We start from the raw sequence: 27,479 nt of genomic DNA on the forward strand, positions 1-27,479 counted from the left end.
TCACTGTGTTAGCTAGGATTGTCTCGATCTCCTGACCTCATGATCCACCCGCCTCGGCCTCCCAAAGTGCTGGGATTACAGGCGTGAGCCACCGCACCCGGCCTATATCCAAAAATATTTCAAAGAGAAGTAGGTGGACTTAGGAATTGAATCAGAGAAGGAAAGCTCCTGATTTCATGCTCAAATTATATTGCCATAATTCCTCTTTACTCAGATACTGTCACATCACTATTTCTTTAAAAAATAATCATTTCAGTTTCATTATTTCCATCATGACACTTTTTAAACAACCCAGTTCATTTAAAGTCCTGTAAGTCATAGTAAAACTTTCATTAAATTTTTCTAATGTTAGGCTGTAAGTTAGCACTATGGTTCTCGAATCCAGATGCAAATCACCTGGTAGCTTTATAAAAAGAAAGTGCCAATGCCCAGGTACCATCTCAGACCAATTAAATCAGAATCCCTGTGAAGTAGGACCCAGAAATCAGTATTTTTAAAAAGCTTCCCACGTGTACTAATTGTGTGGCAGCCAGCATGGACATCACTGCTTCACACAGAGATTCTAAAGAAATATGTCAAACAAATGCACTTTACTTGTGAGTGGGACATTAAGTAATACATACTGTAATTTAAGATCATTTGTAACATCCTTCCAAAATTTTTTCAGCATTGATATCAGATATGAAGTATTTTGATCAAGTTTATCAAGAGTGATAGTGAAGTGTATATACTTCTATCCTGCTTGATATTTTACAAAGAAGCATGTATTATTTTTGTAATTCTTTGATAAAAGATGAAAACATTCAATAATTGTATTCCATAAGATAAAGGAGCTCAAAACATCAGTCTGAATTCTATCCAGAAGAGATAAACTGTACTGAATTATCTAATAAGACCATAAGCTACCATATATAGTTTCTTCTTAAAAAACAAAAACAAAAACAATTTCTTCAACCATGCAGGAAATGCCAGGACAGGGCTATAAAGATGCAAGATTTGCTGCCTCCTGTAGGCTGCTATTTGAATGACTAAAGCCATCTTACTTTCCTAACTTTCCTAACTGCTAGGAAATTCCCTCCTCTGGCAGGTTCTCCAGGAAGGTTCTACTAAACATGGTTTTTAGGGGAAGAAGACATCCAAGAATAGGCCAGGCATGGTGGCTCACCCCTGTAATTCTAGCACTTTGGGAGGCCAAAGCAGGCAGATCTCTTGAGCCCAAGAGTTCAAGACCAGCCTGGGCAACATGGTGAAACCCCGTCTCTACAAAAAAATACAAAAATTAGCCAGGCGTGGTGGCGGGCGCCTGTTAGTCCCAGCTACTCAGGAGGCTGAGGTAGGAGGATCACTTGAGCCCATGAGGTTGAGGCTGCAGTGAGTTGTGATTACGCCACTGCACTCCAGCCTGGCTGACAGAGGTTAAGACCGTGTCTCCAAAAAAAAAAAAAAAAAAGAATAGTCACTGCAATATTATTAATAATAGTTCAAACCTAGAAACAGCCTAAATGTCCAACAATGGAATATTAAATAACTATAAATACATTCACAAGACAAATTACCATATAAACATGAAGAGTCATAAGTATGAAAAATATTTAATCGTGTGAAAATATTCAAAATATAAATACTAAGTGAAATGTAAAATGCAAAACTGTGTGTAGGGTTGCAAGTATGTATTTTTAAAAAATTATATGGGCCAGGCACGGTGGCTCACACCTGTAATCCCAGCACTTTGGGAGGCCGAGGTGGGAGGATCACAAGGTCAGGAGATCGAGACCATCCTGGCTAACACGGTGAAACCCTGTCTCTACTAAAAATACAAAAAATTAGCTGGGCACGGGGGCGGGCGCCTGTAGTCCCAGCTACTTGGGAGGCTGAGGCAGGAGAATGGTGTGAACCTGGGAGGTGGAGCTTGCAGTGAGCCCAGATCGTGCCACTGCACTCCACCCTGGGTGACAGAGTGAGACTCCGTCTCAAATAAATAAATAAATAAATAAATAAATAAATAAATAAATAATATGTACATAGAAAAATAATTCTGGAAGGGAACCCACCAAAAAGAGAAGTTGGTATTTCTAGGCTCTAGGATTAAAGATAATCTTTTAACTTTCTTCCTTACACTTTCCTGTTTTCAAAATACTCTATGATGAACATGTTAGCTTTTAAACTAGAAAAGCATAAATCGTTATTCTTTAAAATATTTGCAGTTTGAGCCTCCCATTCTAACCTTCTCCCATTTCCAACAAATGAGTATTGGTTAATGAAATTAGCAGGCTACTAATGCAGAAAGTCAGACCTTGAGGAACACAACAAAAAAAACAGGTAAATGTCAATATCAAAAAACAAAAATATAAACTCTCAACTTTAAAAAAAGAGGAAGAAGTATGTGTACTGGGACAAAAATCAAAGAAAAGAAAGACAAGTTCTGGGTCAACTTTGATAAACACTTAAAGCAAAAGCCACCTCCAATCTCATGGTAGAGCTGAGAAGAAAAAAGATACAAAAACAAATTTAGCCTATATCACAGTCTCACCTGAAGTCAATCTAGAGGAGAACAGTGATAGGAAATCACTATCTTGCATTACAAATTAGTAACTTCACCTTATCAACCAGTCTGAACTACTTTTTCATCGAGTGATTTAAGAGAGATTAATAGGCTGGGAGCAGTGGCTCATGCCTGTAATCCCATCACTTTGGGAGGCTGAGGCAGGCGGATCATGAGGTCAGGAGTTTGAGACCAGCCTGACCAACATGGTGAAATCCCGTCTCTACTAAAAATACAAAAATTAGCCAGGCATGGTGGTACACACCTGTAATACCAGCTACTTGGGAGGCTAAGGCAGGAGAATCACTTGAACCCAGGAGGCAGAGGTTGCAGTGAGCCAAGATCGTACCACTACACTCTAGCCTGGGTGATGGAGAGAGACTCCATCTCAAAAAAAAAAAAAAAAAAAAAAAAAAGAGAGAGGGATTAATAATAAAGCTGTTCAATTTAAAAGTAAAAATAAATTCATTTTGCTTCTACATCTGTTTTTAAAGATTCCTTGGAATATATCCAGAAACTTAATTAAAGCATTAAAGCATGTCTGTTTGCTAATGAAGGCAACTGATTAAGCGGGCTACTTTACCTGTGTTTCCTTTTTCATCTTCTCGGATGTGAAGATCCTTCATGGATGTCTCCAATTCTAGAAGATCTCTTAGGTCTTCCTTGTACACTTCTATGTAAGATACTTTCACATTAAAGTCAATGCTAGGATGTTCAGAGATGCTTTGAAATATTTCTTGAATAGCTCGAGGAATGATACCCTTTTGGCCCTCCACAACTGAAGCTGAAAATTTAGAAAAAGAAAGCATATCTGGAACTTAAAACAAAAGAAAAGCTACAACCTCAAATTTATAGTTAATTTATTTTATTACATTTCTATATATTATAACTTTTTTTGGCGGGGGGACGGAGTCTTGCTCTGTTGCCCAGGCTGGAGTGCAGTGGTGCAATCTCAGCTCACTGCAATTTCCGACTATCAAATTCAAGCAATTCTCCTGCCTCAGCCTCCTGAGTAGCTGGGATTACAGATGCCCACCACCAGGCTATTATAACTCTTTCAAACCACAACTATAAAATTAACAAGTAAAAGTTTTCACATGTATCCCCTTACCAAGAATTCATTCATGCATTCATTGAACAAATATCTATTTAGTATCTACTATGTGCCAGGCACTATTCTAGGACTCTGCAATCCACCAATAAACAAAACAAGGAGAAAAGAAATCCCTTCCCTGGTGAGATTCTGCTAAAGACAGACAATAGCAAAAAAGAATAACTGATAAGTGAATTATATGGCATATTAAAAAGTGTTAATTGTACCTGGAGGAAAAAAAATACGGCACGGTAAGGGGACTAGAAGTGTAACTACCAGCTGAGAGATGTTTGTAGCTTTAAATAGGAAGGTCATGGTGGGCATGATTCAGAAGGTGACATCTGAGAAAAGACTTGAAAGAGGCCGAGCACAGTGGCTCACACCTGTAATCCCAGACTTTGGGAGGCTGAGGCAGGCAGATCACTTGAGCCCAGGAGTTCAAGACCAGCTTGGGAAACATGGTGAAACCCTGTCCCTACTAAAAATACAAAAATTAGCTAGCTAGGTGTGGCGGCTCATGCCTGTAATCCCAAATATTTGGGTGGCTAAGGCACGAGAATCACTTGAAGCTGGGAGGTGGAGGTTGCAGTGAGCTGAGATAGTGCCACTGCACTCCAGCCTAAGCGACAGAGGGAAACTGTCTCAAAAAAAAAAAAAAAAAAAAAAGATTTAATAAGAAAATATATTTGAAAAGTCCCAGGAATGAAACAGACATTAAGTGGCACAGGTGAATTTCAAAGCAGGTAGATATGGTAGAAATGTACATTTTAATATAAATGGTAAAACTATACGGGGTGGCATTTTATTCCATAAATAGGCCATACTGTGGTGGCTCACACCTGTAATCCCAGCACTTGGGGAGGCCGAGGTGGGTGGATCGCTTGAGCTAAGAAGTTTGAGACAAGCCTGGGCAACATGGCAAGACCCCTTGTCTACAAAAAATACAAAAAATTGGCTGGGCATCGTGTTGCATGCCTATGGTCTCAGCTGCTTGGGAGGCTGAGAAGGGAGGATTACTTGAGCCTGGGAGACAGAGGTTGCAGTAAGCCAGGAGACAGAGCCTAGGTGACAGAGCAAGACCCTTTCTCTAAATACATACATACATACATACATACATACATAATCTTTCCCAATTCACTGTTCATTAAATACTAGATCCAGAGAGGTGGTCCTTGGCTCATAAAACCTCATTCTACACAAACGGCTTCCCCTGCCCAAAGCCACTCCACCTCTCGGATATTCACTACTACTAGTGGGAGCCACGTTATAAAAATGTTGGTGCTTTTAGATGACATATAATTTCTAAAGCAGAAAAGAGCTGTAAAAAGCAGGAAACTGACCCTAGGTAAGACCAATCTATTTCACACACAGTCCTTTGCACTAAAATATCTTTCTCTTTAGATCATTTATTATGGTCTGGGTGGAATCCCAATCACTGGAGCACAATTCATTTATGTTGGCAAGAATGTTTTTTAAAAAAAATTCTTGTATCATATTTCTTCACGTCACCAAGTGTATCTGTTCTGAGATTTCTGGATGGGGTGAAAAGGTGCAAGGAGCTTGAGAGTAGAAAGGGATGATAAGAAAAGACAGGGACGTAAGCCAGAGTTGATGGCGACAGAGAATGTTTGCAGAAGACAGGTGCAGAAAGGCCAGTTATGCCCAGGCCTAGACCCTCAGTTCAAGAATGAGGAAGGAAACATCTCTACACCTCTTCTCCTCCAGCACTATCTAAGCCCACAGCCTCTACAAACCAGAACACAGACCAGTACCATAATATCATGAGTAAACACTTATTTCTGCTCCCACTTGTTTCAAAAAGGAGTTAGAGCAGCTTTACAAATAGGCGTAGGAGGGACTCAAACAGATACACTTCTACATCGGTGTTCACAGCAACATTATTTACAGGAGCTACAAGGGGGAAGCAAACCAAATGTCCATCAAAAGAAGAATGGATCAATAAAACACAGTATATACATACAATGGAATGTTCTTGGAAAAAGGAATGAAGTTCTGATAGGTGACATAACATGCTAAGAGAGAGAAGCTAGACACAGAAGGAAAAATACTGTATGATTCCACTTCTTTTTTTCTTTTCTTTTTCTTTTTTGAGACAGGGTTTCACTGTGTCACCCAGGCTGGAGTACAGTGGCACAATCATGGCTCACTGCAGCCTCCCGGGCTCAGGCGATCCTCCCACCTCAGCCTCTGAAGTAGCTGGGACTACAGGCATGTGCCACCACATCAAGCTACTTTTTCTGTTGTTTTTTGTAGAGACAAGCTCTCACTATGTTGCTCAGGAGTGCAGTGGTGCGATCTTGGCTCACTGCAACCTTCACCTCCTGGGTTCAAGCGATTCTCCTGCCTCAGTCTCCTGAGTAGCTGGGACTACAGGCGCCCACCACCACACACGGCTAATTTTTGTATTTTTAGTAGAGATGGGGTTTCACCATGTTGGCTAGGATGATCTCGATTTTCTGACCTCATGATCCACCCACCTCGACCTCCCAAAGTGCTGAGCTTACAGGCGTGAGCCACCGCGCCCGGCCCACTTTTATGTGTTTGGTTTTGTTTTGTTCTCTGAGACAGAGTCTTGCTCTGTTGCCCACACTGGAGTGCAGTGGCACGATCTCAGCTCACGGCAACCTCTGCCTCCCAGGTTTAAGTGATTCTCCCGCCTCAGCCTTCAGTAGCTGGGATTACACGCGCGCACCACCAAGCCTGACTGATTGTTTTGTATTTATACTAGAGATGGGGTTTCACCATGTTGCCCAGGCTGATCTCAAACTCCTGAGCTCAGGTGATCCTCCCAAAGTACTGGGATTACAGAAGTGAGCCACCACGCCCGGCCTCCACTTATATGAAATATCTAGAATAGGCAAACTAAAAGAGACAGAAAGTAAATCAGGGATTATCAGAGAATGTGGGGAGAGCTACTGCTTAATGGGTACATAGCTTCTGTTTCGGTGATGAAAACTTGGAAATACTGGTTATTATTGCATTAACAATTAGTATATTTGATGCTGCAGAACTCTACACTTGAAAGTAGTTAAAATGGTAACTTTGGTGATCTTTATATTTATATGTACTTTATTACAATTGTAAAAATAGTAAAAAAAAAAAGTGTATGAGATAAAATTTAAAATAAGCGGACGGAAAAACTGAGACTTTAAAAGTTTCTGTAGGCTAATTTAGAAAACTGCCCATCATTTTTAGCATTGTTCCATGGAAAATGTATTCCAAGCAACAAAGAGTTGACTTACAAATGAAACTTAAAAACAACTTGCTTCCAAGTTGAAGATTACCAAAGTTTAGGTTTTTGGTAACAATCATTCTGAAAATCTGAGTTTCCATTAACTTCGATAGCTGCCTTTCCCCTAATTTAAGAGGCAAGACTGCCATCATGTGGCAAGTAAAGTAAGTTGCGGGTTTTCTTCTAACAGTACAAAGGAAGATTCCCTTTTAAGAGCTTATAGGAACTAGCCTGTAGGAAATATCTAAACCTTTCAAACTGTAGTATAGATAAGCAATCTTGATTATCCAGAATAAATAATTGACCAGAAATAGTTCAGTTATTCCCCACATCTATAGATAACAAAGCACAATTTAGAAGACGTATCAAAAAGCTTAATTTCAAATATTTATGATAAAGCTCCAATATGTATTTTGATAACTTAAATATAAAATTTGCAATGTTAGTCTTATATTCCTGAAATAAACCATTTCCAAAAGAAAACCTGCAAAGTTTTATACCTCAACAACTCTCATTTAGCTATTATATGGTATTTAAAGAGTACACAAAAGTTTTTGGAAACTTTGTAAAGGTAATTCCAACGTTCTGAAAAGCAGGAAAATGAATATTAGCTACATAAGCATCATATTTAAAAATAAAGCCAGGCGTGGTGGTTCACGCCTGTAATCCCAGCACTTTGGGAGACTGAGGCAGGGCGGATCACTTGATCTCAGGTGTTCAAGACCAGCCTAGACAACATGGCAAAACCCTGTCTCTGCAAAAAATTAAAAAAAAAAAAATTAGTTGGGAGTGGTGATATGCCCCTGTAGTCCCAGATACTTAGGAGGCCAAGGTGGAAGAATCTCTTAAGCCCAGAAGGTTGAGGCTGCAGTGAGCTGTGACTGTGCCACTGCACTCCAGCCAGGGTGACAGAGCAAGGCCCTATCTCAAAGCAAAATCAAAAACAAAAAACAAAGTGAAACTGTCTCTAGAAAAAGATTTTTAAAATAAAGGAAAATACATTTTAAAATAAGACAGTTTCATTCTGCCCTAGTGCCTAGCACGGTAACCTAGACACTGCAGATGCTCAATAAATATTCACTGGAGGGGGAAAAAGAAAACATTATTTGCATGGTCAATAATCAAAAAGCTGATCCAGAATTGGTGTCCTATACAGACATTCTGGGAAACAGAAAATGCTCACTAAAACACCAAAAAATAAATCCAACTTTTTTTTTTTTCTTTTTGAGACAGAGTCTAGGTCTGTTGCCCAGGCTGGAGTGCAGTGGCACGATCTTGGCTCACTGTAGCCTCTGCCTCCCAGGTTCAAGCGATTCTCTGCCTCAGCCTCCCAAGTAGCTGGGATTAGAGGCATGTGCCATGACGCCCAGCTAATTTCTGTATTTTTAGTAGAGACAGGGTTTCATCAATGTTGACCAGGCTGGTCTCAAACTCCTGGCCTCAAGTGATCTGCCTGCCTCGGCCTCCCAAAGTGCTGGGATTACAGGCGTGAGCCACCGCGCCTGGTCTGAAATGATATTTTACATTGTTAAATGCAAAAAGAAAGTTACAGAATCACAGGTATAATATCTTATTAAACAAACAAAAACCCAAAAAACTACACAAGTGAGTAATATGCATCAAACTTATTTCTTTGGGGTGAGAGGAGCTGTCACTTGTTTAATTTCTTATGCATCCCTTGCAATCCTTCTTATAATAAATATTTCTTTAATTTTAAAAAATTAATTTTAATTTTAAAAAAGTAGAAAGAAAACACCATCCAAAATGTTCTTAATGGTCCTCTATTTCTTCTGATAGAGGGAATTTTAGAGCAATAGATAACTTCAATAACTTTTTCCCTTACAAAATTAAAATAGTACTCATGGTCTCTTAATAATAAAAAAAAAGTATAGCTATAATTAAGTCACCAGCATCTGAACATTTATAACTCCTATTGGTATAAAGCACATAATGGGTCATTAGGATTATAAAACATTTGCCAATCAAAAAAAAAAAAACCCTACAATCCTAAAAGCCACAATTTACACTAGAAAAACTGAATTCTTTTTATTGTAAGACGCTGAAACAATCTAGTATCTGTGATCTCCTAATCCTGCAGAATATACAGATTTTTTTCTTTTAGTTGGAGAGTATTGGCCTCTTAAGGCTTCTCCATTTTAATCTTTGGAATAAAGATTTCCTGAAACTACACAACCACCCTCTGAGCCACCTCCCATCCATGCCATGTAATGAGAGAAGTTTCTTTTTTAAATTTTTTTTTTTATTGTTTCAGCTCATATCTGAACAGCTAGATAAAAGTTTCTGAAAGCCATATATTTTACATTTGTGAAATATGAAAATAGAAAAATATTGAGAGCCACTATTCATACAGAGAATACTAACTAAAACTTTAGACAATGATGCATATGTGCACTACTCAAAAGTTTGCTTTTAGTGGAAAAATATAAATACAGTAAACAATCTTAACAGAGGACTTGGCTGTCAATTCCCCTACTCTATTACCAGACACTTAACTAAAATGATTTCCAAGGTTCCCTTCAGCTCTACATGAGATCCTATGATTCCATCTTTTCCAAACTATAATTATAAGCAGGAGAAATTATGTCCTATTCAGAATTTAAAAAAGAAATCTGGCTAGAATATGAAAAAAAAAGATACTTTACATAATAAATTTTTCCTACGGTCCCTAAGTCCTGATTGTGGGACTCTTAATATTTACAACTGGCTTGTTAAAGAATGCAAAATCTGATCATGTTAACTCATTTATCTCTATTTTAAATTCTGTTCAAAATAACAAGGGCTGACCACTGAAAACTATTTTAAACTTCTTTCCTCAAGCAAATATAATCCTAAGTTAGATTGCTTAATGAAACTTCAATATTTAAAAACAAATCTTTCAAAGATGATGATCTTATTATCACATTTGATTATATTATTCATTCCTTCACTATTCAATCAATATGCTAAACACCTACCATGTGTCAGGTATTGGTCATATTTTAGCTTCTTTGTAGCGTCACAAATAAAAGTCAGAGTATGAGAATCTTACCAATATGGCCTCCTCCAATGGTGTATGTCTTCCCAGATCCAGTTTGTCCATAGGCAAAAACAGTTGCATTATAGCCCTCAATGAGTGACAACACTAGGGGCTTTATACATGTATTATAAACTTCATCTTGAGTGGAATTTTTGCCAAAAACAAAATCAAAAGTGAAGACTCTATCTCTCCCAATGATAACTTGCTGGCTGTTTGGAATAACTCTCACACAAACTTGATGATTATGAAGAACTTCTTTGCAAAGCAGAGGTCTAATTCTTACAGCAACTTTTACTGGTATTTCTTCCATGGCAACTTAGATTTTACTAAATAGATTTTCTATTTAATGTTCAGTATCTAGTGTGAGAGACTTCCATCTTATGTAAGATCTGGATTCCTGTGTATCAAAAATAAAAAGCAAATTTTAATTACTGATTCCTTGTATCCCAATAAACTAACGACCTTCTAAAGCAAAGTCAATTAGAACAGATTTTGTTCCAATACAACATAGTTACAAAGAGTAAACCTGTCTTGTAAAATACATCGTAAATTTGTAGACAAAATAGTATGTCTTGGGTTTGCTTCAAAATAATCTAGGTGTGGGGTCCATGAGTTGATAAATGATGAAGCTAGGTGGTAAGTACATGGGATTCCATTGTGCCTTTATTTCTACAGTTATAATGTTTCCCAGTTCATTAATCTAAATGTTAAATAACCAGGGAGTTAGAAAATTAAGGCAAGGAGATAAGTAAGGAACTGTACACACATTTTTTTGTTTGTTTTTTGGGATGGAGTCTAGGCTGGAACACAGTGGTGAGATCTCGGCTCTCTGCAACCTCTGCCTACCAGGTTCAAGTGATTCTCCTGCCTCAGGCTTCTCGAGTAGCTGGGGTTACAGGCGCCCGCCACCACGCCCGGCTAATTTTTGTATTTTTAGTAGAGACAGGGTTTCGCCATATTCGCCAGGCTGGTCTCAAACTCCGAACCTCAGGTGACCCGCCCGCCTCGGCCTCCCAAGTGCCGGGATTACAGGCGTGAGCCACCGCGCCCAGCCTGTACATGTGTTAAAAACAAACATTAGTACTAGATTTTATAGCTATGCATTGAAAAATAGCATCTCCTCTTTGCCACAATTATTAGAAATAAATCCATGAAAATAGTTTTAAGAATTTCAATAAGTCAGTATAAATTTAAAACTAAATTTTTATTCAAAAATAATCAAAACTAACAGAAAAACTGCTTTTTCTACTTCTAAATATTATGTTGTACTTATTTCTGAAGATCTCTGCTAGAATTAATAAATTAAAAATTAAATTGTTGGCTGTAGTTTCCTGGCTAAAAATATATATAAATAAATAATTGGTAACTACATTTACAATGAACACTTTTTTTTTTTTGAGACGGAGTCTCGCTCTGTCGCCCAGGCTGGAGTGCAGTGGCGCGATCTGGGCTCACTGCAAGCTCCGCCTCCCGGGTTCACGCCATTCTCCTGCCTCAGCCTCCGGAGTAGCTGGGACTACAGGCACCCGCCACTATGCCTGGCTAATTTTTTCTATTTTTAGTAGACATGGGGTTTCACCGTGTTAGCCAGAACGGTCTCGATCTCCTGACCTTGTGATGCGCCTGTCTCGGCCTCCCAAAGGGCTGGGATTACAGGCGTGAGCCACCGCGCCTGGCAGAACACTCTTTTTTTAAAAAATATATATATATTTTATTATACTTTAAGTTCTAGGGTACATGTGCACAACGTGCAGGTTTGTTACATATGTATACATGTGCCATGTTGGTGTGCTGCACCCATTAACTTGTCATTTACATTAGGTATATCTCCTAATGCTATTCCTCCCCCCTTCCCCCACCCCACAACAGGCCGCGATGTGTGATGTTCCCCTTCCTGTGGCAGAACACTCTTAAAAATAAATTTAAAAAACAATTCCATTTACAATAGCATCAAAAAGAATAAAATACTTAGAAATAAATTTAACAAAAGATGTGTAAAACATATAGTCTGAAAACTATAAAATACTGTTAGAAGAAAGCACAAGATGTACATAAATGAAAAAACATCTCATGTTTATGAATTGAAAGATATATTAATATGTCAATATTCCCCAAATTGATCTACAGACTCAATGCAATACCTATCAAAATCTCAGCTGACTTAGTTGCAGAAATTGACAAGCTGATCCTAAAATCACAGAAAAACTCAAGAGACACAGAATAACCAAAACAATATTGAAAAAGAACAAAGTAAGAGGACTCACACTTTCCCAATTTCAAAACCAAACAACAGTAATCATGATAGTGTGGTACTGGCATAAGGACAGACATATAGATCAACAGAATAGAATTGAGAATCCAGAAATAAACCCTCACATTTATGGACAATTGATTTTCAACAAAGGTGCCAAGACAATTCAACTGAAGTATAAGAATAGTCTTTTCAACAAATGGCACTGGGACAATGGATAAAATAATGAAGTTGGACTCCCTACCTCATGTCATATAGAAAAGTTAACCAAAAATGGATCATAGACCTAAACATAAGAAGTAAAACTACAAAACTCTTAAAAGACAGGAGTAACTCTTTATGACCTTGAATTTGGCAATCATTTCTCAGATATGACACCAAAAGCAATAAAATAAAAAATACCAATTTGAACACTACACATTGTATACATGTACTGAAAAACCACAATGTACCCCATAAATATGTACAATGATTGTGTCAATCAAAAATAATAATAAAAGCAAAAAATAAAGATGAAGTATAGATTAAAAAATAAGTAAGACCCAGCCTGGGCAACATAGTGAGACGCCATGTCTACAAAGAAATTTTTTTTTTCAATCAGCTCAGCATGGTAGTATGCACCTGTGGTCTCAGCTACTCGGGAAGCTAAGGCGGGAGATTGGCTTGAACCCAGCAGCCGGAGGTTACAGTGAGCTGTATCTGCACCACTGCACTATAACGTGGACAACACTATAACGTGGACAGCAAAGCAAGAACTTGTCTCAAAGAGAGAGAGAAAGAGAGAACGAGAGAAATTGGGGGAGGGTGGGACGGGGAGGGAGAGGAGGGAGGGAGGGAAGGAAAAACGACATCAAAATTAAAAACTTTGTGCCTCAAAGGAAACTACCAAGAAAGTGAAAAGACAACTCACTGAATGGGAGAAAATATTTGCAAGACATATATCTAACAAGGAACTTGCAACTAGAATATATAAATATTATAACAAAAAGTTCTTTAAAAATTTTAAATAGGCAAAGCATCTGAAAAGGCAGTTCTTCAAAGAAGATATACAAATGAATAATGAGCACATGAAAAGATGCTCACCATCATTAGCTAACAGGAAAATGCAATCAAAACCACAATGAGAGGCCAAGTGCGCAGTGGCTCATGCCTGTAATCCCAGAATTTTAGGAGACTGAGGTGGGAGGATGACCTGAGGTCAGGAGTTCAAGACCAGCCTGGACAACATGGTGTAACCCCATCTCTACCTAAAATACAAAAGTTAGCCAGGCGCAGTGGCTCAAACCTGTAATCCCACCATTTTGGGAGGCCGAGGTGGGAGGATCACTTGAGGTCAAGAGTTCGAGACCAGCCTGGACAACATGGTGAAACCCCGTCTTTACTAAAAATACAAAAATTAGACGGGCATGGTGGTGGGCGCCTATAATCCCAGCTACTAGGGAAGCTGAGGCAGGAGAATTGCTTGAACCCAGGAATCAGAGGTTGCAGTGAGCTGAGATCGAACCACTGCACTCCAGCCTGGGCGATACACCAAGACTGTCTCAAACAAACAAACAACAACTACAATGAGATACCAATCCACATCCACTAGCACTGCTATAATAAAAAAGATAGATCATAAGTGTTGGCAGGGTATAAAGAAATTAGAACCCTCATACATTATTGGTGGGAAGGTAAAATGGTACAGCCACTTTGGAAAACAGATTGACATTTCTGCAAAAAGTTAAACATACAGTTACCTCTTGACCCAGCAATTCCACTCCATCACTTGATCCAGCAATTCCACTCCCAAGAGAAATGAAAACATTGTGTTTGCATAAAAACTTATATACAAATGTTCAGTTTGGGAAGGACAAAGCTTATACTAAATTTAACAAGTAATCTATGACAATGTTTAAGTGCAGATGATGAAAAGTAATGAGTTTGAGGTGAGGCTAGGTTCTTTGGAGAAGCTGCTGAGTCTTGAAGATTACCATTAAGTAACACAGACAACTAGACTGAAATAACATTTTATTAATAACACTAATAACAGTGAATTGATAATATTCACTACCCTTGAAAAAAAAAAACCGTGGCCCAGCACGGTAGTTCACATCTGTAATCCCAGCACTTTGGGAGGCCAGGGCGGGTGGATCACTTGAGCCCAGGAGTTTGAGACCAGCCTGGGCCACATGGAGAAACCCTGTCTCTACAAAAAATCAAAAAATTAGGCAGGCATGGTGGCGTGCGCCTGTAGTCCCAGCTACTCAGGAGGCTGAAGCGAGAGGATCCCTTGATCCTGAAAGGGTCGAGACCCTGTCAAAAACAAAACAAAATAAAACAAAGCTCTGCAATGGTACTCTGCATTTGTAATTCTGTGAATAGATGGCATGAAGAGGATGACAACAAAAAACATTTACATCACTCTTCTAAAAGCCCACTGAGAATAAAAAAAATCAGGTCCCTTGGGCTGTAAAATCCCAAAACAGAGTCAACAAACTATCTTTAATGGCTAAAACAAAGAGATACACCTAACCTTAGCAGTTTTTAAATCATTCTAATGAATTTTACACTGGAAAAAAAAAATGCTCATGTGTTTGATAAATCCTTTCTTGGATCTTAAAGAACTCTACAATCATTTGGTACTGGAAACTTTTCCAACACAGGAATGCTGAGTTAATTCTTCCAAATGTCTCTGAAGACCAACATTTGAAGTTACCATACAGATTAGTTTATTTCTTTGTATGCCATCAAATTAAAGCAAAACTCGTGGACTATGTTAAGCCAAACCTAAGTGCTTCCAATGAATTTGCTAATAAAAAATGCCAAATTGGGATATTCTCATTTGTTGGGGTTTTTTTTGTTTTGTTTTTGAGACAAGGTCTGGCTCTGTCACCCAGGCTGGAGCGCAGCGGCACCATCTCGGCTCACTGCAGCCTCCGCCTCCTGGTTCAAGCGATTCTCGTGCCTCAGCCTCCAAAGCAGCTGGGATTACGGGCACTGCGCCCGGCTAATTCTTGTATTTTTAGTAGAAACGGGGTTTCACCATGTTGCCCAGGCTGGTCTCGACTTCCTGGGCTGAAGAGATCCGCCCGCCTCGGCCTCCCAAGGTACTGGGATTACAGATGTGAGCCACCGTGCCCAGCCTCATTTCTTGGGGTTTTTAATGGTAATATCTATAAACAATTTGGTTATAAAGGCAACTGAAACTTATTCTAAGCATTAAAAAAATAATAATAATGGAGCCGGGCACGGTGGTTCACGCCTGTAATCCCAGCACTATGGGAGGCCGAGGCAGGTGGATAGCTTCAGCCCACGAGTTCCAGACCAGCCTGGGCAACATGGTGAAACCCTGTCTCTACTAAAAATACAAGAATGAGCCAGGCTGTGGTGACGCACCTGTAGTCCCAGCTACTTGGGAGGCTGAGGTTGGAGGATCGCTTGAGCCCGGGAGGTTGAGGCTGCAGGGTGCCATTGCACTCCAGCCTGAGTAACAGCGCGAGACCCTGTCTCAAAACAAAACAAACAAACAAACAATAATAATGGTCTACAAACATAGGGCTTGTAAAACATCAATATACAAGAAATAAAGTTTTTACACAATCCATAGCACTTATACTTCAGATTCTGATCAATTATAGTCATCAGAAACATACGTATTATGTCGCCAATATATGATAAAAAAAAAAGGCGAAATCTGATTGGCTGGTCGTATTTAAGTATACTCAATGGGTTTTTGAAATCTGAGCAAAGGCAAGAGAAATATTGAATCCCTCATGTCATGTCACTGGTCAGGAATGAGTGTCTCCAAAAACCGTTGCCATCCCGTACCCTTGATTTCCCAGAAAGCAGTGGTTGTCTTAAATGTGTGGTTTGTTAATTATTTTCATAAAAAACTTCCCAGTAGATGGATAGTAAATCGCATACGGAGCTCAGAAAAGGCCCCAAATGCGTAAAGAAGACAAAAGAGTACAACAGAAGGGCAAACAACAAGGATTTTCAACACTGGAGACTTAAAAGGTGTTACTTAAAAGGTGTTTCAAAGAAAGAATCTGGGCGCTTTGCTCTTTACAGTCACCTGCTTCCGAGGGAGGGAGCTCTCGGGCTTGAATGCGCCCAAGTTTCAACCTCTACGGTGGGAAACGCGCCCAAGTTTCAACCTCTATGGTGGGAAATGCGCCCAAGTTTCAATCTCTACGGTGGGAAAAAGACGCCTGCGACAAAACAAAGCGCTCGGTGGTGGTGGCCCTCGCGTCGCACCCCGCGCCGTACAGCGACACGAGACGAACACAGAGTGCGCTCCGAAGGGCCGGGTCCCGCGTTCCGGTCGATCGGTGTTCTCCGGGACCCGCTCCTCAGGGCTGACCCAACTTCCTCCGGAAGAGGCGCTCTGCATCTAGTCGCTCGCCGGGCTCCCAACCCCGACCCCAGACCCCTCGGACGTCCCCAAAGGCCTCGCTGGCGCCCCAACCGCCCACCCTCCGCTCCCTCCCCGCGGAGGCCCCGACCCCAAGCCGGCGCCTACTAGTCCCAACGGCGGGCTGGGGGCGCGGGCGCGGCAGGCTGGAGGGCGGGCACCGCGGAAGGGAGGGCGCCCCACTTCCCCGCACCGCCCGGCCAGGCCCGCCGCGCACTGACCGGCTCGGGACACCCCAGGCCCCTGGCGGCGAGCGCTGGACTCCTCAACTTCGCTCTGCCACACCGCGCAGCCGCCGCCCGCGTCTTTTGTTGTCGCGTGTTCTCCTGGCAACCGGCGAAGCCCGCCTCCCGCCGCGTCCTGGCCCCGCCCCCGATCCTGGTCACGCCCCCAATCCCGCCGCGCAGGAGTCCTGCGTCCCCAGGAAGTCCGCAAAGGGCTAGCCCCTGGGCTTGCCTGCAAACCCGAGTTGTGTCCCACCAACGCGCTGGGACCGGTCTGTGAGGCCTGAGCGCAAGCATCTTTCCACAGGTTCGTGAAATGAGTGAGAACGATTCCACACTGTGTTTCAATATCTTAGCTACCAATTCAGTTTATTTTTATTTTTATTAAGTAAAACTTGCCTAACATAAACCATCTTAAAACTCACAATTCAGTGGCGTTTAATGCATTCACAGTGTTGTGCAACCATCACCTCTGTATATAGTTCAGAAACATTTTCATAACCCCAAAAGAAAATCCCCAAACCAGTTAGCAGTCATTCCTTCTGGTTCCCGTCTCCCCACAGCCCCAGCCAGCCACTAATCTACTTTGTGACTCTATGATAGCTTTACCTATTCTGGGCATTTCATTATTGATGGAATCATTCAGTATATGACCTTTTGTGTCTAGCTTCTTTTGCTTAATGTTTTCAAGATGCGGTCATGTTGTAACACATCTATCAGGACTTCTTTTCTTTTTTTTTTTGAGACGGAGTCGCGCTCCGTCGCCCAAGCTGGAGTGCAGTGGCGTGATCTCGGCTCTCTGCAACCTCCACCTCCTGGGTTCAAGCGATTCTCCTGCCTCAGCCTCCCGAGTAGCTGGGGTTACAGGCGCGTGCCACCACGCCCGGCTAATTTTTTGTATTTTTAGTAGAGACGGGGTTTCACTGTGTTAGCCAGGATGGTCTTGATCTCCTGACCTCGTGATCTGCCCGCCTCGGCCTTCCAAAGTGCTGGGATTACAGGCGTGAGCCACCACGCCCGGCCCTTTAGATGGAGTTTCGCTCTTATTGCCCAGGCTGGAATGCAATGGCGCCATCTAGGCTCAACGCAACCTCCGCCTCATGGGTTCAAGCGATTCTCCTGCCTCAGCCTCCAGAGTAGCTCGGATTACTGGCATGAGCCACCATGCCCGGCCCTATCAGGACTTTTTAGGGCTGAAAAATATTCCATTGTATGGATATAGACATACCACATTTTGTTTATCCATTCATCAGCTGGTGGTGGACATTTGGGCTGTTTCCATGCTGCTATGGACATTCACATACAATATTTGGATGTCTGTTTTCAGTTCCTTTTTTTTTTGAGATGGAGTCTCGCTCTGTTGCCCAGGCTGGAGTGCAGTGGCGCTATCTCGACTCACTGCAAGCTCCACCTCATGGGTTCAAGCGATTCTTCTGCCCCAGCCTCTGGAGTAGCTGAGATTACAGGCATGCGCCACCACCACGCCTGGCTAAGTTTTCTGTATTTTTAGTAGAGACGGGGTTTCACCATGTTGGTCAGGCTGGGCTCGAACTCCCGACCTTGGGTGATCCGCCCACCTTGGCCTCCCAAAGTCCTGGGATTATAGGCGTGAGCCACCGCGCCGAGCCTGTTTTCAGGTCTTTTAGGTACGGACCTAAGAGTGGAATTGCTGGCTCGTATGGTAATATTTAACTTTACCAACTTAGTTTTAAATGCTTTAATGCCTCCTGTTTTTAGTGGCACAATCTAAGCATCTTAAAAAAGCCTTCCTTCTCTCATGAAATATAAGAATGAAGGTGGGGGAAAAAAAGCTGACTATTTTATTTATAGTTTTTATTTTTTTTCTTTTAACTGAATTATTTAAAATTTTAAAAATTCAGTCCTGGCACAGTGGCTCATACCTGTAATCTCAGCACTTTGGGAGGCTGAACTGTGAGGATCACTTGAGCCCAGGAGTTCGAGACCAGCCTGGGCAACATAATGAGACCCCCATCCCTTCAAAAAATCAAAACTTAGCCAGGTGTGGCCGAGCATGCCTGCAGTTCCAGTTACTCTGCAGGCGGAGGTGGGAGGATCGTTTGAGCCTGGGAAGTCAAGGCTGCAGTGAGCTGTTGTTGCACCACGGCATTGCAGCCTGGGTGACAGAATGAGACTCTACCTCAAAAAAATAATAAATAATACATAATTTTTTAAATTCTAAGATTTGAATTGATTATGTTGCATTTTTAGAACTCTTTGAAAACAAACAAAATCTCACATCATGACTGCGAATTGGTAAGTCAGACTGGTCTGCTGACAAAGCTTCAATAATTAATAGTACATAACAATTTAAGTCTAGGAATACCCAGAAGTCTCAACAGAAGTTCTCAAGAGGCCACACAATTGCAGAGAGGAGGTCAGCAAATGCCTAACAGCATTAGAATGGGGCATTTTCCATTGTCCCCAAATTGATGTCTTGAGTCCAGAGTTAGAGAAAAGGAGTTACTTAAGTTCCCCACACTAAAGTGAATGCCAGTCATTGCCAACCCTTCCTCCCTAGGATTTATAGCAGGACTAAGCTAATTCCATTCAAATTCCAATCCTATCTCTTTTTTAAGTCTCTGTAAGAAAGACTCGGCCGTGGAGTCAAGGGGTCTTGGGCCTTGCGGGTTGGAGAGTAAGAGGCCTCCCACCTAAGTCAAAGGAGGCTTTAAGAGTGACGGGCAAACCCTGTGTGATGTGCTAGAAGAGGAAACCTGGCCTTCTGGTGGGAGCAACTAGGGGAAGAAGTAAGCTGATCTGCTTCTCAAGAATGGAGCGAAGCAACTGAGAGGTTGCTGTAGTAGAGCAGCCTGTGTTCCTACAGTTTAGCAGGGGGAGAACCTGTGATTTGCTCATGGTCCAGGGGATCCTTTGGAGGGTACCCAAGCTTGAGCCCCATAAAGATTGTCTTGAGGACTGTCTCCTGCAGATAAGTCCCCAACAGTAAGAGGCAGAGGGAGGAGCTGGGCTTGGGATTAGCAGAAGTAATTGAGCCAGTGCTGGATCTTCTTAAGGGAACTATGTCTTCTCCTTAAGGAAACTGTATCTTTCAGGTCTACTGAAGAACTCTGCATACGTCCCATGGGAGACCAGCTTTGGGATGCTTGTCCTACAGAGAAAAACATCCATGCCCAGTCCACTTTACCAGAAAAGCAGTAATAAACAGAAGATTACAGCTAGACCAAATTAAATAAAGAAATATGTGCCCTTTTCGCCTAAATCATCTTCCCTCATCCACATTTTGAGAGAAGCTGGATCCAGGAAAGAAAGGAAGTATTAAAGGAAGTATTAAGGAAACCACAGATCATACCTCTTCTCCCACTTTAAATTCTTTTAATGTTGCTATAATGTTTGATGAATTCCCTTAATTTCTCTGGCAGAGAGAAAAGAAGCTTTATAATTTAAAAATGGGGTTTCTGGTGGGGGTGGTGGTGCACACCTGTAATCCCAGCACTTTGGGAGGCTGAGGCAGGCAGATCACGAGGTCAGGAGTTCGAGACCAGCCTGGCCAACATAGTGAAACCCCGTCTCTACTAAAAATACAAAAATTAGCCGGGTGTGGTGGCACGCCCCTGTAGTTCCAGCTACTCAGGAGGCTGAGGTGGGAGAATTGCTTGAACCCAGGAGGCGGAGATTGCAGTGACCCGAGACCATGCCATTGCACTCCAGCCTGGGTGACAGAGTGAGACTCCTCTGAAAAAAAACAAAAAGTAGGGGGGGCGGTGGTTTCTGTGCCATCATTTGGCCTTTGGCTCCTTAATTTAGTGTAGAGAATGTTAGCTTTCCTAAGGAAACATACTGCTTGGGTCCTGTCAACTGGTGCCAGGTGGATTTGCTTGGTCCTATGGTCAAATTGGGCAACCACAATCTCCACCAATCATGAGGGGAACCTTGGAAGACTAGGAAATAATCTATCACCCCAACCTGAAAAGCAAGCCCAGGACAGTGGCTTTTGAATTTGATTGATACTGAGCCACTATCAGAAATTCACTTGATATCATGACTCAATACACAGGTATGTGTATAAATGAAAACAAGGCCAGGCACGGTAGCTCATGCCTGTAATCCCAGCACTTTGGGAGGCCAAGGCGGGCGGATCACTTGAGGTCAGGAGTTCGAGACCAGCCTGGCCAACATGGTGAAACCCCTCTTTACTAAAAATACAAAAATTAGCCGGGTGTGGTGGGTGCATGCCTGTAGTCCCAGCTACTCGGGAGGCTGAGGCAGAAGAATTGCTTGAAACCGGGAGGCAGAGGTTGCAGTGAGCCAAAAACATGCCACTGTACTCCAGCCTGGGCGACAGAGCAACAGTCCATCTCAAAAATAATAATAATAATAATAATAATAATAATAATACAAAAATTAGCTGGGTGTGGTGGCACGAGCCTGTAATCCCAGCTACTCGGGAGGCTGAGGCAGGAGAATCACTTGAATCCTGGAGGCGGAGGTTGCAGTGAGCCGAGATTGTGCCACTGTACTCCAGCCTGGCGACAGAGCGCAACTCCATCTCAATAAATAAATAAATAAATAATAAATGAATGAAAACAAAAGTTTTGGGAAACAATACTTACCTTTACTAAGTGCAATGTTCTATGTATTTTATTTTATTCTATTCTACTTTTCTTTTTTTTAGAGACAGGATCTTGCTATGTTGACCAGACTGGTCTCGAACTCCTGGCCTCAAGTGATCCTCCCATCTCAGCCTCCCAAAGTGCTGGAATTACAGGAGTAAGCCACCATGCCTGGCCCTATTCTACTTCAATTTTTTTTTTTTTTTTTTGAGACAAGGTCTCACTCTGTCACCCAGGCTGAGTACAGTGGTGCAAACATGACTCACTGCAGCCTCAACCTTCCAGGCTCAAGCAATCCTCCCACCTCAGCCTCCCAAGTATCTGGGAATACAGGCACCGGCCACCATGCTCAGCTAATTTTTTATTTTTTTGTAGAGATGGATTCTTGCTGTGTTGCCCAGGCTGGTCTTGAACTCCTAGCCTCAAGTGATCCTGCTGCCCTGGCCTCCCAAAATGCTGGGATTACAGGCATGAACAACCATACCCAGCCCAATTTTTCTTAATGTTGATTACAACCCTTTAAATTGATTTCATGACCTACTAATGGATTGCGGCCTGCAATTTGAAATATTCTGGTCTAAGGTAACAATCTGGCTGACAATGGATGAAAAATGACATTTTCATCTACTAAACACTATTATACACCTATTATCTTATTTATCTATTGCTGAGCTATTTCCTCAAATCTTAGCAGCTTAAAACAAATTTCTTGGCCGGGCTCGGTGGCTCATACCTGTAATCTCAGCACTTTGGGAGGCCAAGGTGGGCGGATCACAAGGTCAGGAGTTCAAGACCATCCTGGCCAACGTGGTGAAACCCCGTCTCTACTACACATACAAAAATTAGCTGGGCATGGTGGCAGACGCCTGTAATCCCAGCTACTTGGGAGGCTGAGGCAGAGAATTGCTTGAACCCCGGAGGCGGAGGTTGCAGTGAGCCAAGGCTGCACCACTGCACTCCAGCCTGGCGACAGAGCAGGACTCCGTCTCAAAAAAAAAAAAAAATTTCTTTTGTCATAGCTTCTATAGGTCAGAAATCTGAGCATGGGTTAGCTAGATCCTCTGCTTCAGGGCTGTCACAAGGTTGCAATCGAGGTGTCAGTCAGGGCCACGAACATTTCAGGGTCAACTGGGGCAGAATCTGTTTCCAAGCTTCTATAGTGTTTGGTGGTAGTTCTTGAGTGTTGTTGGACTGAGGGACACATTCCTGCTGGCTATTAGCCAGAGGCTGCCCTCAGTTCCTTCCCCTTAGTTCCTTGAACAGGTGGCCCTCTGCATCACATTGAGCACATAAGATGAGCCCTGGAAAGAAAACCAGCAAAAGAGAAGTCAGAGTCACTTATAACTTGATTGTACACAGGATATCCCATCACCTTTGCCACATTCTGTTCATTAGAAGCAAGTCACTGGGTCTATCCCACATTCAGGAGACAGGTTGCATGAAAGTATGAATACTAGGAGGCAGGACTCATTGGAGGCTACCTTTATTTCCTCCCCGCCTCCACCCCATTCCCTATTCTAATCACCAAATTCTGCTTGTTTTACATCTGAATATTTCAAATCCTTTCTACTCTAGTTCAAGATCTCACAATCACTCACCTAGACTACTGCAACAGCCTACCAACTAGTCCCCCTGTCTCTAGTCTTGCACTTACAAATCCACCCTCCACACCTTCTACACTGATCTATCTAGGACATGAATCTCACTGTCTGTCCTTTGCCTAAAGCCTTCCTGTGATGGCATGGAGAATACTATTCCTTAACGGCTGGAACGGGAAATCCATGTGTGGACAGACAAAGTTTTGCTGAGAAGATGCTTTGCTAGCCTGCCCCTAGGTGGAAGATAAGCCTCGTAAGCCTGATTTGGTTGGTACCCAAGCTTCAGAGAGAAGGGTGGTGTTGCTCATATGAGACAAGGGGAAGAATTATTTGACTGCTCTTGAGAAGGAATGAGGAAGATGGGGGAAGGGGGTGGTGTTGGGAGAAGCTGAAGCAGAAAGGAGGCAGAGGATAACTGATAAGGGAATCCCAGGGACACTGGGAATGGCTAATGGAGGCATTTATTGATTGATTGATTGACTGAGACAGAGTCTCGCTCTGTCACCCAGGCTGGAGTGCAATGGCACAATCTCGGCTCACTGCAACCTCCGCCTCCTAGGTTCAAGCGATTCTCCCGCCTCAGCCTCCTGAGTAGCTGGGATTACAGGCATGCGCTTCCTCTCCTGGCTAATTTTTGTATTTTTAGTAGAGACGGGGTATCACCATGTTGGTCAGGCTAGTCTCGAACTCCTGACCTCGTGATCTGCCTGCCTCGGCCTCCCAAAGTGTTGGGATTCCAGGCGTGAGCCACCACGCCCACCCAGTGGTGGCCTTTATGTTCCTGCTGTGAAGTGTGCAATTCAAACCCCCTCCTCTCTCTCCCCTGCAAAATCTTCAATGATGTCTGCATTGCTAACTGACACATTTGTCCAGTCTGGTGCTGGACAAAACCATAGTTTGACCATGTGGACCTAGAAGGCAGAAGATTAGAAGAAAGCCAAAGGTGTAGTGGGTCATTTCTGCAATCCCAGCACTTTGGGAGGCTGAGGCAGTAGGATCAGTTGAGGACAGGAGTTCAAGACCAGCCTGGGCAACACAGTGAGAATCCCTTCTCTAAAAAAAAAAAAAGAAAGAAAAAAAAAATTAGTTGGGCATAGTGGCTTCCACCTGTAGTGCTGGCTACCTAGGAGGCTAAGGCAGAAGAATTGCTTGAGCCCAAGAGTGGGAGGCTGCTGTGAGCTATGATTGAGCCACTGCACTCCAGCCTGAGTGACAGAGCAAGACCCTGTCTGTAAAGTAAAATAATTTTTAAAACTAAAATAAAAAATCCTAAGATGTAAAAATGTTCAACAAAATTCACTAAAATGATAACCACCATCATCTCTGGATGGTGGAGTTAAACGTTATGACTTTTTTAAAAGACAAGGTCTTACTCTGTTGCCCAGGCTGGAGTGTAGTGGTTTGATCACAGGTCATTGTAACCTTGAACTCCTGGACTCAAATAGTCCTCCCACTTCAGCCTCCAGAGTAGCTAGGATACAGGTGCACACCACCATGCCTGGCTAATATTTTAATTTTTTTTGTATTTGTTTTTTGTTTGTTTGTTTTTGTTTTTTTGAGATGGAGTTTCACTCTTGTCACCCAGGCTGGAATGCAATGGCATGATCTCAGCTCACTGCAACCTCCACCTCCTGGGTTCAAGCAATTCTCCTGCCTCAGCCTCCTGAGTAGCTGGGGTTATAGGCCCCCGCCACCATGCCCAGTATTTTTAGTAGAGATGGGGTTTTGGCATGTTGGCCAGGCAGGTCTCAAACTCCTGACCTCAGAGTACACCTGCCTCGGCCTCCCAAAGTTCTGGGATTACAGGTGTGAGCCACTGCGCCCAGTCTAATTTAATTTTTTGTAGAGATAGGGTCACTCTATGTTGCCTGGGCTGCTATTGAACTCCTGGTCTCAAGCCTTCCTTCCCACCTTGGCCTCCCAGAGTGCTGGGATTAGAGGTGTGATTCACTGTGCCCAACCTGTTATTTATCTTTTATATCTCTATTGTTTGTTTGTTTGTTTGTTTTGAGGCGGAGTCTTGCTGTGTCACCCAGGCTGAAGTGCAGTGGCACAATCTCAGCTCGCTGCAAGCTCTGCCTCCTGGGTTCACGCCATTCTCCTGCCTCAGTCTCCCAAGTAGCTGGGACTACAGGCACCCGCCACCATGCCCGGCTAATTTTTTGTATTTTTAGTAGAGACGGGGCTTCACCATGTTAGCCAGGATGGTCTCGATCTCCTGACCTCGTGATCTGCCGGCCTCGGCCTCCCAAAGTGCTGGTATTACAGGCATGAGCCACTGCTCCTGGCCTTATGTCTCTATTGTTGAGCACAGTCAATGTCTAATACATAATAGATAATAAGCACATCCCAGAGAGTCAATGAATGTTCATGAAAATAAAAAAATTTAAAAACAGAAAACAAGTAACTTGCTGAAGCCTACATGGTTAAGTGGCAAAGGAAAGACTGAAGCTTCCATCTGTCAGATGACAAAGTCAACACACCTCCCCAGTGGCTGAGCTGAGCAGAGCTGCAGTATTCTATATAATGCATCTCAAATTTTGTTGTTTGTGTTACAGCTGATTGGCTCCAATCAGGATCCAAACATGGACCATACATGGCATTTGATTGATATGTACCTTAATTATCTTTTAATAATAACAATTACCCTCACCTTTAAAAAAATTGTGGTAAAATATACATAACATAAATTTGACAATCTTAACACTACTGAGCTGTACACTTTAAAATGGTTAAGTACTGGCTGGGTGCGGTGGCTCACACTGTAATCCCAGCACTTTGGGAGGCTGAGGCGGGTGGATCACCTGAGGTCAGGAGTTCAAGACTACGTGGCCAAAATGGTGAAACCCCATCTCTACTAAAAATACAAAATTAGCTGGACATGGTGGCGCATGTCTGTAATCCCAGCTACTCAGGAGGCTGAGGCAGGAGAATCACTTGAACCCGGGAGACGGAGGTTGCAGTAAGCCGAGATCATGCCACCGCACTCCGGCCTGGGTGACAGAGCAAGACTCCATCTCAAAAATACATACATACATACATACATACATACAATGGTTAAGTACCTTCACATTGTTGTACAGCCAATATCCAGAACTCATTTCATCTTGGAGAATTGAAACTCTATACCCGTTATACAATAACTCACTACTTCCTTCTTTCCCTGACCCCTAGCAGCCACCATGCTACTTTCTGTCTCTACGGATTTTACTATTCTAGGTTATAGAAGTGGAATCATAGAGTATTTGTCCTTTTGTGACTATTTCACATAGTATGATGTCCTTAAGTTTCATCCATGTTGTTACATATATCAGAATTTCCTTCCTTTTTGAGGCTGAATTAATATTCCATTGTATGTATGTATCACAAATTTTTTATCCATTCATCCACTGTTGGTCCCTTGGGTTGCTTCCACCTTTTGGCTATTGTTAATTATGCTGCTGTGAACATGTATGTATAAATATCTCTTTGAGAACCTTTCAGTTTTGGGGAGTATTGCTATGTATTGAATGCTTGTGTTCCCCAAAATTCATATGTTGAAACCCTAAATCCCAATGTGATAGTATTTACAGGTAGGGCCTTTAGGAGGTAATTAGATTTAGATGAGGTCATGGGGTTGAACCCCATGATGGAATTAGTGTCCTTTTAAGAAGTGGAAGAGGCCGGGTGTGGTGGCTCTTGCCTGTAATCCCAGCACTTTGGGAGGCTGACGCGAGAAGATGGCTTGAGGCCAGGAGTTTGAGACAAGCCTGGGCAACAAGGGGAGACCCTATCTTTACAAACTATTTACAAATTGGCTGGTTGTGGTAGCATGTGCCTGTAGTCCTAGCTACTTGGGAGGCTGAGGGTGAGAGGATCAATTGAGCCCAGAAGGTTGAGGCCACAGTGAACCGTGACCATGCCACTGTATTCCAGCCTAGGTGACAGAGCGAGACCCAGTCTTAAAAGAAGAAAGAGACAGACAGAGAGAGAGAGAAGGAAAGAAAGAAAGAAGAGAAAGAAAGAAAGAAGAAAAAGAAAGAAAGAGAAAGAAAGAAAGAAGCTGCTATTTGTCCTATAGGATTTCTCACACTTTAGAATTGGCTGATCATATACTGTATTTTCATTTAACTTGTTCCTCTGTTTCCTACATTTCCTGTAAACCAGTAAGTTAGATCTAGATTCTTGATTAGATTCAGGTTCAATTCTTCTGGCAAGAATAATTCATAGATGGGCATATGTACTTCCTGTTGCAACACACCAGGAGGCATGTAATGTCTGCATATCCTGCTTTTGGTGATGTTAAGATTATAGATGAGTACAGATATTTTTCAGTATAATCCATCCATTAAAAAGTTCCTCATCGGCTGGGCATGGTGGCTCATGCCTGTAATCCCAGCACCTTGGGAGGCCAAGGTGGGTGGATCACTTGAGGTCAGGAGTTTGAAACCAGCCTGGCCAACATGGTGAAACCCCATCTCTACTAAAAATACAAAAATTAGCCAGGTGTGGTG

At 42.3% G+C, this 27,479-nt stretch overlaps 1 protein-coding gene across 15 annotated transcripts in view; it reads right to left on the reverse strand.

Annotated features, from left to right (window-relative positions):
- KIF27 (kinesin family member 27) overlaps positions 1-16,952 on the reverse strand; it is an 88,027-nt gene extending 71,075 nt beyond the window's left edge. For 2 of the 15 annotated variants that reach the window (XM_054520105.2, XM_054520095.2), the window contains exons 1-4: positions 16,794-16,902; positions 15,555-15,661; positions 9,938-10,322; positions 3,126-3,326 (exon numbers count right to left, since the gene is read on the reverse strand). In XM_054520105.2, coding sequence (XP_054376080.2) covers positions 3,126-3,326; positions 9,938-10,235 — 499 coding nt within the window. In that variant the 5' untranslated portion in view covers positions 10,236-10,322; positions 15,555-15,661; positions 16,794-16,902. Of the gene's footprint in view, positions 1-3,125; positions 3,327-9,937; positions 10,323-10,691; positions 10,979-15,554; positions 16,672-16,793 lie in introns of those variants that run through there. The other 13 variants (XM_063714259.1, XM_054520096.2, XM_054520101.2 and 10 more) reach the window with 11 other exon arrangements.
- Between the last annotated feature and the right edge of the window lie 10,527 nt (positions 16,953-27,479).

The sequence above is a fragment of the Pongo abelii genome, chromosome 13, assembly GCF_028885655.2.
Source record: "Pongo abelii isolate AG06213 chromosome 13, NHGRI_mPonAbe1-v2.0_pri, whole genome shotgun sequence".
NCBI lineage: Eukaryota > Metazoa > Chordata > Mammalia > Primates > Hominidae > Pongo > Pongo abelii.